The 13,418-nt window shown below is 39.7% G+C and overlaps 1 protein-coding gene across 1 annotated transcript in view; it reads left to right on the top strand.

Annotated features, from left to right (window-relative positions):
• PRKCG (protein kinase C gamma) overlaps positions 1 to 13,418 on the top strand; it is a 462,939-nt gene that overhangs the window by 345,966 nt on the left and 103,555 nt on the right. Inside the window, exon 5 of the mRNA XM_040325670.1 lies at positions 319 to 450. Within this exon, the coding sequence (XP_040181604.1) occupies positions 319 to 450 (132 nt within the window). The remainder of the gene's footprint in view (positions 1 to 318; positions 451 to 13,418) is intronic.

Raw genomic sequence — 13,418 nt, 5'->3', positions numbered from 1 at the left:
AATCTGTAAAGAAATACAAACAAAATTGGAATGCAGATCTTTGTTTCTGCAAAGTGAATGTGGATTCTGGGATCACCGTTATTTTAATATATTGTGTGGCTAGTAGCTTTGCAATTAAAATATTAATGATAATAACTATTTGATGGACTTAGTTAAAAATAAATAAATGAACTTGAACAACAGAATAATTAGTTTTAAATATGTTGTTGAACACAGTCTGAGCATACTTGCTTCAAAAATGTATTCAAATGATCCAATAATTATTATTATTTTTTTAAATGCCTTTTGTTCAATCTAGTTATTGCTGCTTCATTCCAGGCTGTGAGATGAATGTACACAAACGCTGTGTCCAGAGTGTGCCAAGCTTATGTGGTGTGGACCATACTGAGCGCCGAGGTCGTATGCTTATAAGAGTGGAAGCAATTCACGATGAAGAGTTTCAGGTAACAGGTAGGTGATAATAGCCCTCTCTAATAGTACATTAATCTGTTACTATAATAATCAATGTGAAAACAGTTCTCCACGCTGCAAAAAAATTCTACAAAAGTCAGCAGCTACAAAAGGACACGTACCTGTCCAGAGATTCAGCACTGTCCTCACCCAGGCAAGTTCTTTACTAGCCTTTGGGTCCTGGCGCCACCATCCACTGTGCATGCTGGAGCTGCGCTGCACTTTGTGAACGGTCCTGAGCCTTCTGGAACCTATGATGTGTTCCCGAAGACTGTGGGAAGAGAGGAGGAGAGGAGAACTTCAAATGGAAGTGTGAGTGGGTACCTGTCAAAACTAGGTACCTGCTCCCCCCCCCCAAAAAAAAATTATTAGCCAAATATGTTGGCGGAAGGGGGGGAGAACTCAAAGAAGAACTTCCACTTTGGGTTAAGTTCTGCTTTAACTATTTGCAATTTTTATGCTGCTATCCTTAGTAAATAGATATGAAATATGTATATTATATTTACTTGTTTTAAACTTTTTACATTTCTTCAATTGCTTCCTAGTTTCTGGCCTTGGCCAAAATGATATCATGCTTCCCAAGTCTTAATGGCTTTTTTTCTTTCATTTCATCTTGTGGTGGGGAGGATGGGTTTTCTCAGTTAAGCACACCCTCCTGCCTGCGAGACTGACCTAAGGGCAGATAGATTCTAGGAAGTGAATGCTACATGAATCATTTGTCCTTATTCAAGATGGCTGTGGCTAGAAATGCCAGGGGGGTGCCTTTCAAAGCAATTTCTTAACAAAATAAAGCATTAAGATGTGGCTGGATTGTTTAGTTTGCCTTGAATATTAAAAATATTTGTTTTAATATTTGAATATTAAAAATGAAGCAAAAAACATTTTTTGCACTCATACAGTTTAGTTCCACTTTAAATCTTTTTTATAATCAAACATCTTAAGCTTTTGTTTGATTTTTTTTTACTCTGCAATGCTAAATGCATTCCTTGCATTATCATAGTGAAAATCTTTATAGCAAAGCATGACTTGACCACTTCAGGCCTGGACCATATTGCTGGTCAAAGACCAGAGCACTTTTTGCGATTCGGCACATGCGATGTGGCTCCCAAACAAAATTGGCATCCTTTTTTCCCACAAATAGAGCTTTCTTTTGGTGGTATTTGATCACCTCTGCGGTTTTTAGTTTTTGCGCTATTAAACAAAAATAGAGCGACAATTTTGAAAAAAAATGAATATTTTTTACTTTTTACCATAATAAATATCCCCCAAAAATATATAAAACAATTTTTTTCCTCAGTTTAGGCCGATACGTATTCTTCTACATATTTTTCGTAAAAAAAAATCGCAATAAGCGTTTGGTTTGCGCAAAAGTTATAGCTTTACAAAATAGGGGGTAGTTTTATGGCATTTTTATTAATATTTTTTTTTTACTAGTAATGGCGGCGATCAGCAATTTTTTTTTCCGGGACTGCGACATTATGGCAAACACTTTTGACACATTTTTGGGACCATTGGCATTTTTATAGCGATCAGTGCTATAAAAATGCATTGATTACTATAAAAATACCACTGGCAGGGAAGGGGTTAACACTAGGGGGGCGGGGAAGGGGTTAAGTAAGTTCCCTAGGTGTGTTCTAACTGTAGGGGGTGTGGACTCACCAGGGAAAATGACTGATCGCTGTTCATACATTATGTGAACAGACGGTCAGGCATTTCTGACAGGACCGGGAGCTGTGTGTTTACACACACAGCTCCCGGTTCTTGCTCTGTAACGAGCGATCGCGGGTGCCTGGCGGCGATCGCACCCGCCGGGCATGCGCGCGGGAGTCAGGGGCGAGCGGGGGGCGCCCCTATTGGCTGCTCGGCGAGATGACATATAGCTACGTGATCTCGCCCAGCAGAGCCGACCTGCCGCCGTATAACTGCGGCGGCTGGTCGGCAAGCAGTTAAGCTGGCCATTAACGGTTCAAAGCTCGGCCAGTTCAGCAGGGACCAGCCATGATTCAAACCATGTATAGGCAGGCCGATTTGTACTGAAGTTGATTGATCGTTCAACTTGGGTACAACCAGCATGTCAAGTTTTTCATGTGATTTTTGCCATCGTCAATAACCGCCAGTAATAATTACTGCATGTTCCTGGACAGGATGGTTCTCCACCCCCCCCCCTCCCCCTCACTGGGAGAACACAATAGCTCCACAGGAGGTATTCCATCTTCAACACTGACTGTGGTTGCATGAAAGAAAATTGCTCCATCTATGGCCAGCTTTAGTAAGAACTGCGTTGTTAGCTGATCACTCTCCAAAAACCGTAATGAAGAGTTGGAGACTTGTGCTGATACTTCTAAATTGTGACAAACTAGGGAGTTAGATTGGTGAGTTAAATTATGATCATTGGTCTTAAAGGGTTACATGTTTTTGCTAATGGGTGAGTTTGGTGCAACAGCCTGTGTCTCCCTACATCATCAAAGGAGTGAGAAGGTTGCACTCTTTCCAAGCCCATTGTCCACCTTAAATAATCCAAGATTTTGTTGCTTGGAAATGCAGGGAAGCCCTGATGTGAGTGGCAGCCCTCTGGAGCCACGGGGTTGTTTGAAGCTGTCCGTTGCTCCTATCAACAACTTTATCCCAAATACTTTCACATTTGTACTAGATTACAGCAGGATTTGTACCTTATACATTTCACTTATGTTAAGCTAACCATCGCTTTATACCCTCAAATTTAAAAATTTCATTAGAGTCCATAAGATTTTTCTTTTTAGGGAATAAGCATTTTTAAATGTTTTTATAGTGTACGCTTTTGGTTTTCATTTGTAATGTGATACCTCCCATGAAAACCTTATACTGCATATGGTGAAAAACCTTTGCAGCATAAATACCAGTAGGATTTTAATAAATAGCAATAGGATCCTCGCTTTAATGTTGCTTCATAGAACTTGATGAACTGAGGGATGAAAATTGAAACTTCATAGATTTCATATAGAACTTGGTAAAACATGGGGACATTTATCAAACAAATTAGCAACACAATTTGACACAGATCAGTCTGTCTATCATTCATAATGTATTGCAAACATCTGAGACAGATTGATCACTGAAGGGTAGGCAGGTTTTTACTTCAAACAGATGCACAATTTAGAAGTTTCCATACTTTAGAGCAGCAAAGGGAGGAATTTCTGAAAGAATTTTATAGTTTCTGACTGCCCATGTTTAGCATTGCCTTGGTGTGTGGAATTGATACATTTCTGCCTGATAGGGAAGATCAAGTCATATTCATTACATAGGAGCTGCAAGCAGGTTAATTTAGAGTCTCATTTATGTTTATAATTGGGGGAAACTAGAAATTCAGGAATAACACATTCTTTACATAATATACATTTCTTTACTGAAATACCGAGTCATTTATACAAACGCCTGAGTGTATAAGACAGATTTGTATCAAAAATATGCATGCAGAATCTATTGAACATCTTGTTGTGATAAGTAAAATATGAAATACATGGTTTTATGTCAGAAAGAAAATACCAAATTTAGGTCACCACCTATAACCTGCCCTGCAGCCATCCCTCTAGTTATGACATACAGGCTGTACCTTCGCAATTAATGATAACACATGGTGGATACACTTTAAATATATAAACTGACAGGCTGGCTGTGTTAAGCCGCGTACACACTATCAGTCCATCCAATGAGGACCGTTCTCATCGGTTAACCGATGAAGCTGACTGATGGTCTGATGTGCCTACACACCATCAGTTAAAAAACCAATCGAGTCCAACGCGGTGACGTAAAACACAATGACGTGCAGAGAAAAATTAAGTTCAATGCTTCCAAGCATGCGTCGACATGATTCTGAGCATGCGTGGGGTTTTAACCGATGCTTTTGCATACGAACGATCGGTTTTGACCTATCGGTTAGGCGTCCATCGTTTCAATTTTAAAGCAAGTTCTAAAATTTATGACCGAAGGATAACTGACCGATGGGGACCACACACAATCGGTTTGGACCGATGAAAAGGTCCTTCAGTCCGTTTTCATCGGTTTGGACCGACCGTGTGTACGCGGCCTAAGCCTTGCAATTGTTCTCGGCAAACAGTTTTAAATTACACATTGTGACTTTCATTATTCATTTTTGTAAACCTGACCAGCACCTTTGATTGGATGCAAAGTCACCTGGAAGGCAGCTGTATTTTTCTGTTCCCAAGGGTATTTTATTTTGTACTTTTGTAGTCTATTTTTATTATACATTTTCACAAGTACAAAAAGAAAACATGTACAGTGACCACAGGGATAGAAAGTGGATTAAAGGGGTTGTAAAGGTTTGTTTTTTATTTTCTAAATAGGTTCCTTTAAGCTAGTGCATTGTTGGTTCACTTACCTTTTCCTTCGATTTCCCTTCTAAATGTATTTTTTCTTTGTTTTCTTTGTCTGAATTTCTCACTTCCTGTTCCTCCTCAGTAAGCTGTTCTGGCTGACTAAACACCACTCAGATGATGGTGTGAAGTTTACTGAGGAGAAACGGGAAGTGAGAAATTCAGGCAAAGAAAAAAAAATTAAGAAGGGAAATCAAAGGAAAAGGTAAGTGAACCAACAATGCACTAGCTTAAAGAAACTTATTTAGAAAATAAAAAACGAACCTTTACAACCCCTTTAAACGAGTCCATCTCTTTGGAGATACAAAGATTCATACACTATCTCACACAAGTAAGTACACCCCTCACATTTTTGTAAATATTTTATAGACATTAATGGCTGTGTGTTGAGTTAATTTGAGGGGGCAGCAAATTAACACTGTTATACAAGCTGTACACTCACTACTTTATATTGTAGCAAAGTGTAATTTCTATAGTGTTATCACATGAAAAGATATAATAAAATATTTACAAAAAGGTGAGGGGGGTGTACTCACCTTTGTGAGATACTGTTTTATTAATACAAGAAATACAAATTTAGAATAGGTATCCCGAACTTACATAGAAAAGTTATACAAATACACGTTCTAATGCCATTTGGAAATATATCCCAACATTACATGTGCGTCACTATTACTGAGTCTGAGTATTCTCCATATCGGAGAACAGAGGTATAGTGGATCCTCACAAATCATTCCTTTCTCTATCTCAACATGTTTTGCAGAGCTTTGCGCTTCATCAGGAGAGTATTGTCTGTAATAGGTTGACAAAAATGCACATAGTGATCAAGAAATACCAGTCACATATAAATGCAGAGCATTTAATTTACAATGGGGACACAAGGGGAAAAGTTCCAAAACTGACACTTACCGATTGATCCACATCAAAACAACATCCAAGATTCCCCTACGGTGGATGTGGGGGACACCTGAAGCATGAGATACTGTAATACAATGTTTTCAAAGAGATACTATGAAGGTAGAATTTTACGAAACAAAAGCCTTCCATCATAAAATGTCAAATGAAAGCTATTGTATATATGAAGATATTCTCTATGTACTGCATAGCCCTCAAATATTTTGACAATAACCGGATAGAATGGGAGAAAGCCCACTTGAATGTAGTTTGTAGTCAACAAACCAAATTAACATATATTGAAGACTACACATTAGGAGAGAAATCAACCATCAGACTTAGGGGGAGAGAAAAAAAGAAAGAAAGAGGGGTTGTATAAAGAACTAGGATAACACGCCACCTGTATCCCTATTATATGCCTGGAGTTTAGAGGTAGATCCTAGTACAAGCCTACAAGATATCTCAAATAAAGGAAATAAAATGTAAGTATTAATGCCTCTTTAATGCCCTTTTCCCAAGGAACCATTTGTTCCATGTGGCATATAGAAGCCATTTCACTCATCCACTCAGACATAAGAGGAGTATGAGGCTTACACCAGTGTCTAGAGAAGATAGTCCTTCCTGAGGTTAGGAAATTAGTTATTCCATTTTAAGTTGCTTGAAAGACATTGGATCAGAGCGCAGTGATTTGTGAAATATTGAGAATTTTATCCCCCATAAGTTTATAATTTGCCTGCAGTATTTTATCCCAGAACGGAGCAAGTATTGGGCATGTACCCCAAATTTGAGTCATTGTACTTTGAGCCCCCAGGAACTTCCAACACTCGGAATAGGGATCAATATTATGGAGCACAGTAGAATACGGGTACCACCTAAAGAGTATTTTATAATGCTGTGCTCTTGATGTAGAGATCTATCTCCCTGGAGTCCATACCTCTCTTAATACAAGAAAGTAGTTTGCTCGCTTTGGAAACCGCAGCTTGGCAATACATGCTATTATTGAGCTTATGATCTACCAAAACCCCAGATCCTTCTCCACCCCAGCCGACGTCAGCTGCAATGTTCGGGCCCCGCCCACTTGAACTGTCAGCTAGGCAGAGGACGGGAAAGAGGAGGCAACTAATCACAGAAAGACGGTATGTTATTAGTACAGATAAACATATTTATGATATAACACATATAGTAATTATAATCTAAATGACTAATTGGTGGTGACAAATAGGGGCTCATGGCTCTCAGTAGGGATGAGCCGAACACCCCCCTGTTTGGTTCGCACCAGAACTTGTGAACACACCAAATGTTCGTGTGAACATTAGAACCCCGTTAAAGTCTATGGGACTCGAACATTTGACATCTAAAGTGCTATTTTTAAAGGCTAATATGCAATTTATTGTCCTAAAAAGTGATTTTTAAATTGACAGCGGGGTTCCCCTTAATATCCATTCCAGACCTGAAGGGCCTGGTAATGGAATTTGGGGGGAACCCCTACGCTTTTTTTTTATGAATGAATTCTCTCTGAATTGCCAGGGCTGACAATTCATTATAGCCGCAAAGCCGGTTTTAAAATACTTTTTTTCCTTTCAGAAATGACACTTTGTGCAGGGACAGTTCTATGTACGGGAAACATGCGCTATTTCACATGCTAACTTTACACCCCCCCCCTAGGTACAAAATTTAAAGGAATATTTCACTTTTATTGTTTCACTTTTAGCATTATTAAAATCACTGCTCCCGAAAAAACTGACATTTTTAAAACTTTTTTTTGCATTGATACATCTCCCCTGGGACAGGACCCAGGTCCCCAAACACTTTTTAGGACAAATTGCATATTAGCCTTTAAAATTAGCACTTTAGATTTCTCCCATAGACTTTAACAGGGTCTTCCGCGCCTTTTCGAATTTGCCGCGAACACCCCTAATTGTTCGTTGTTCGCCGAACAGGCAATGTTCGAGTCGAACATGAGTTCGACTCGAACTCGAAGCTCATCCCTAGCTCTCAGGTTAAAGACCATCTTTTCACTTATGCCCAGAGATTACTGTTGTAGTTTGTGTTGGTAATCCACATAAATGTACGTATGACCATATAGAAGCAAGTGAGAAACTCTACAGACATGGTGACCGGTATTGTTTGAAACATGTAAAATAATTTGGGTAGTACTGTATATCCATTTTAATTATATTTATGCAGCTGAACTAAGAAGTTAGGTTTATCATAAGATTTCAGATAAGTAAAGATCGTGTGAAACACAGGAGTAAAATGTATATCTGCAATACCTACCAGGGACGTTGGTATATGTATGCCCAAGTACATGATTGATCTGCTCTGCCTCTGGAAAGAGAAATTGGATTGTATACAAGATATTTCCTGAGAAGTAACTCACATTCCCAAATACTTTGAATTCCCATATGATAGTTTTTAATGGTGGGAGCCCACGTATATCCCCATAAAGTCCAGATTATTATGTAATGCCACCACCAAATGTTCCATTGTCAAAATGTTTAATAACAGAGAGAAAGTGCAACCCTGGCATGTGCCATTATGCATCTGAAAAGTCAACAAAACTCCATTAGGGCAAACCTGCACCAAAGGGTTGTAATAAAGAGCTAAATGTTTGTGCAGCATAAATCCCAATATTAATCTTCTTTTGTTGGCCATATGCCACTGAACAGTTTTCAGGGTAATAACCTGGGTTCCACATAAATTTAGGTATGACCATATTGATGCAAGTGAGAAACTCTATGGGCAGGGTAAGAATGTTGAAAGGTACAAGCGATTTACTTTGTAAAACAAAGAATAAAAAAAGTAGATATTTTGTGTAAACATATTAAATTGCATCAAAAAGGCAATGTGCAAAAAAAAGTACTAAATATTCAGGCTACTGAAATAGAAATAATTGGCTACTAAAAACAAGTAAAAAAAGTACTAAAATACACTAAAATATCAAGCTGTAGAAATAAAAGTAGGCTGCTAAATTCAAACCATTTAATGATATGAAATGTGTACTTAAAAAAAAAAAAAAAATACAATCAAGGTCCTAAATTTCAAATTTGAGTGGTATTCGTAAGTCACATATCACTCTGCTAGGTATGATCCATACCCTGGAGCAGGAGTATTGTGATTGATCGCCACAGCATGTTGGTAATGTGATTTGGACCTACAACCAAATAGTTCACAAGGCCACAATTTTTATGCCCTTTTTTTTTTTTTTTCCTTCATCTGGAACTATATCAAATGTAATAAGTACGGATTTTCAAAAGATTTTATCCGCGTGACAAAGAAAAAACAAAAGCCCCTTCACCCCCCTCCCCAACAAACCCCCCCCCTCCCCCCAACCTACCCCCGCCCTTGACCATCCCACGACTCCACTTGATGAATTCATTCCCTTAATTGCAAATGCGTTCCTATTCCTCTCTCAGGTTTTCTGCAAAACTCCAGGACTTTTTAAATTCCAACCAGGGTGCCCACATATCCTTTTCCCCTACCTTGTTTTTATAAATTCCATATTTTAATTTCTCTCTCCTATAAGTATCCTCTACGGAGTCGATCCACTCCCACATTTGCGGACTTTCCAAGTCTCTCCATTTTAGGGGTATCAATCGTTTCGCTGCGTTCAGCAAATGAGGGATCAGTGAACCCTTGTATTCCTTCTCTGGTACCTCCCCCCCATGAAAGAGAACAACCCATGGGTTATCTTCTACTTCTTTTTTTGTTATTACCTTTATCAGGGCCAAGATTTTTTTCCAATAAGCTTTGATTTTCAGGCAGTCCCACCAAAGGTGTGCCATCGTTCCTCTTGACGCACAACCTCTCCAGCATTGCTCTGACTCACCCACTCTGAATTTGGCAATTTTATCTGGGGTGGCATACCACCTCGTCAGACATTTGAAGTTCATCTCGGCGGTTCTTACATCAACCGCCGAGGTGTGAGTCATGTTCAGGATTCTTCCTATGGTCGTTTTCCCCCTTGGGACACCTAAATCTCTTTCCCAATTTTGGATGTATTTTAGCGTGTCCGACTCTTCCGTTTTCTGCAGATAATTATAGATTTTAGATATATTTCATTTTGAGCTTTCGGTGCTACACATTTGTTCCAATATAGTGTACTCCTCTTGTGACCGCAAAGGGTGTGGTAGGCGCTTGACAAATGACACCAACTGCAAGTATCTCCACTCGTCGAGCGCCCTAATTCCAGTCCTATATTTAATATCGTGAAGTGTCCTAATTTTACCCTCTAGTGTTATATCTATGCCCTTCTTTCTAATATTTGGATGATAAAACCAATTACTCATAGATTTACTATTGGACACACCTGAACCTATGTCTAAATAAACACCTAATGAGTTGGTGCTTAAACATTGGTCCACCTATTTAAAGCTAAGCAGGTGGCATTGAAACAACATCAAAACCTAGCAGATGAACATGTAGTTGACCTACTACCCCTTCGACCTAGAGATAGAGTACTACTTCAAAATCTCAAGTGCAAGTGAACCCTGATGGGAACCCATACATTGAGAAGCAACACTTTCCAGATCAAACTATATCTATGACATTGTTTCAAAATAGCAGGAAGGGCTTTGCAAATACATCCATTGGAATTTGCTGTAACATTGTGTCTTTGGGTTACTTCCATCGCCTTCCATGAGCATTGGTGGTTCCAGTGTAAGAGACTTGCCCCCCAATCCTGTAGACTCCATTGGAGTAGCATGTGCCACTGATAGACACAATCGCCTAGTCCAGAGGCTCAGAGTGAACAGTATTCTTCTATTTCCTGTCTGTGGGTAATAATCATCAGGATGAACGGCTTCCCCCTACTCCCAGAGCCTCAGATTTTCCAGTTGGAGATGTTCCACCTTCAGATGGTGATGTGGATATTGGGAACCCCTTCCCTGCAGGGGATACCGGAGGACTTATGGGCACCAATTATTCTGTGTTTTATAAAATATTGTTATGTATGCTAGTCTTCATGCTGCTTTTCATACTTGATCACATATTTTACATAATTTGGTGCACCTGCAGTGTAAGCAGGGCTGGTGCAAGGATTCTTGACACCTTAGGCAAAACCTAATTTTGCCACCCCCTTGGCTCCACCCCCTTTTTCATGCCCATATAAACCCCACCTTTTAACGAAGTGCCCCTAAAATGCAGACTACCAGCACCCATCAAATGCAGCCTACCAGCGACCATCAAATGCAGCCTATTAGTGTCCATCAATGCAGCAATACCAGCACCCATCAAATGCAGCCTACCAGCTCCCATTAATGCAGCCTACCAGCACCCATCAATGCAGCCTCACCAGCGCCCATCAAATTTAGCCTCACCTGCACCCATCAATGCTGCCTCACCCATGCCCATCAAGTGCAGCCTCACTAGCACCCATCAAATGTAGCTTCACCAGTACCCATCAAATGCAGCCTACCAGCGCCCATCAATGCAGCCTACCAGTGGCCATTAATGAATGTTTGCTTGCTTCCATTCAGGAGTCGGCACACAGACACAGTCCTCCACCGCCTGAGCGAAAGAAGCGGCGGCTGCCTGCTGATGCTGAGACTTGGTTGCTTGCTTGCTGCAGAGAAAAGAGTAGGAACACCAGTAGCCGGACGCCCTAGGTGGCTGTCTAGTTTGCCTAGTGATAGCACCTTCCCTGAGTGTAAGAGAAAGTTAGGGACAGAGCTTGACTGATTAGGGAGAGTGTAGAAACAACTGGTACGACGCCTCATTTACAGCGCTGCACCAATTCCCAAAAGTAGTTTCTGTACTACTTTTGGCGACTTCGGGGTGCGATTTTAATAGACCTCTGTGCAGAAACCTTCACAGATGTCTCTGAAATCGCTCCCTAAGTCTTGACTGACATGCAGGAATTAAATTGTGCAAGTTCAGCAGAACTCGTATGATTTCATTCCCACTGTCAGTGTGAACCTGGGCTGAAAGACTGTATGATCTGCAATACATGTAAAATCATTTTTATAACTGCCTTGTTTTGAGTCTGTTCAATTTCTACAATAAAAGCAATAAAGTGTGTTTTTCCCCACAATCTTTTTTTCCACATTTTGTCATGTTACAGCCAAAAACTTAAATGTATTTTATTCGGATTTTTTCGTGATAGACCAGCACAAAGTGGCACATAATTGTGAAGTGGAAGGAAAATGATAAATGGTTTTCAAAATATTTTACAAATAAACATCTGAAAAGTGTGGTGTGCATTTGTATTCAACCCCCTTTACTCTGATACCCCTAGATAAAATCTAGTGGAGCCAATTGCCTTCAGAATTCAGCTAATTAGTAAATAGATTAATTTAATCTCAGTATAAATACAGCTGTCCTGTGAAGCCCTCAGAAGTTTGTTAGAGAACCTTAGTGAACAAACAGCATCATGAAGTCCAGGAAACGCATCAAACAGGTAAGGAATAAAGTTGTGGAGAAGTTTTAAAGCAGGGTTAGGTTATAAAAAAAAAAATATCCCAAGCTTTGAACATGTTATGGAGCACTGTTCAATCCATCATCCAAAAATGTAAAGTGATGGCACAACTGCAAACCTACCAAGATGTGGCCATCCACATAAACCGACAGGCCGGGCAAGGAGAGCATTAATCAGAGAAGAAGCCGGCCTGTGGTAGCTCCTGGAGGAGCTGCAGAGTTCCACAGCTCAGGTGGGAGAATCTGTCCACAGGACAACTATTAGTTGTGCATTCTACAAATCTGGTCTTTATAGAAGAGTGGCAAGAAGAAAGCTATTGTTAAAATAAAGCCATAAGAAGTTGTGTTTGCAGTTTGAGAAGCCATGTGGGGGACACATGAAACATTGAACTTTTTGTCCTAAAAGCAAAATGCTATGTGTGGGGGGAAACCAACACTGCACATCACCTTGAACACACCATCACCGTGAAACATGGTGATGGCAGAGTTGATGGGAAGATGGATGGAGTCAAATACAGGGCAATCTTAGAAGAAAACCTGTTAGAGTCTGTTAAACACTTGAGACTGGAGCGGAGGTTCACCTTCCAGCAGGACAACAACCCAAAACATACAGCCAGAGCTACAATGAAATGGTTTAGATCACAGCATATCCATCTGTTAGAATGGCCCAAGTCAAAATCAAGATCTAAATCCAATTGAGAATCTGTGGCGAGACTTGAAAATTGCTGTTCACAGACACTCTCCATCCAATCTGACAGAGCTTGAGCTATGTTGCAAAGAAGAATGGGCAAAAATGTCACTCCCTAGATGTGCAAAGCTGGTAGAGACATCCCAAAAAGGCATGTGGCTGTAATTGCAGTGAAAGGTGGTTCTACAAAGTATGAATACAAATGCACCCCATACTTTTCAGATATGTATTTGTATTTGTTTTTCCTTCCACTTTACAATCATGTGCCACTTTGGGTTGTTCTATCACATAAAATCCCAATAAAATACATTTGTTTTTGGTTGTAACATGACAAAATGTGGAAAATTTCAAGGGGTATGAATACTTTTTCAAGGCGCTGAATACTATGTTAATATGAAAGGAAAAGCTTAAATCTATATAGAGAACAAAACTCTATAACACAGTTGTTAGTATTTAAAAAACAGTAGTATTTGCATAGACAAGAATGTTGAAATTTCTAAAACGCTGATGCCTTGCCTGGAAATTAATGAGACTTGGCAGCTATGTTACAGCTTGAGATGCATGGCTAACTGTTTAATTGTTTTAGACTCATTCCATTCAGC

Source organism: Rana temporaria, chromosome 10 (genome assembly GCF_905171775.1).
Source record: "Rana temporaria chromosome 10, aRanTem1.1, whole genome shotgun sequence".
NCBI classification, from domain to species: Eukaryota; Metazoa; Chordata; class Amphibia; order Anura; family Ranidae; genus Rana; species Rana temporaria.
The sequence above is the reverse complement of the archived record's forward strand: the minus strand, read 5'-3'. Positions and strand labels throughout refer to the sequence as shown.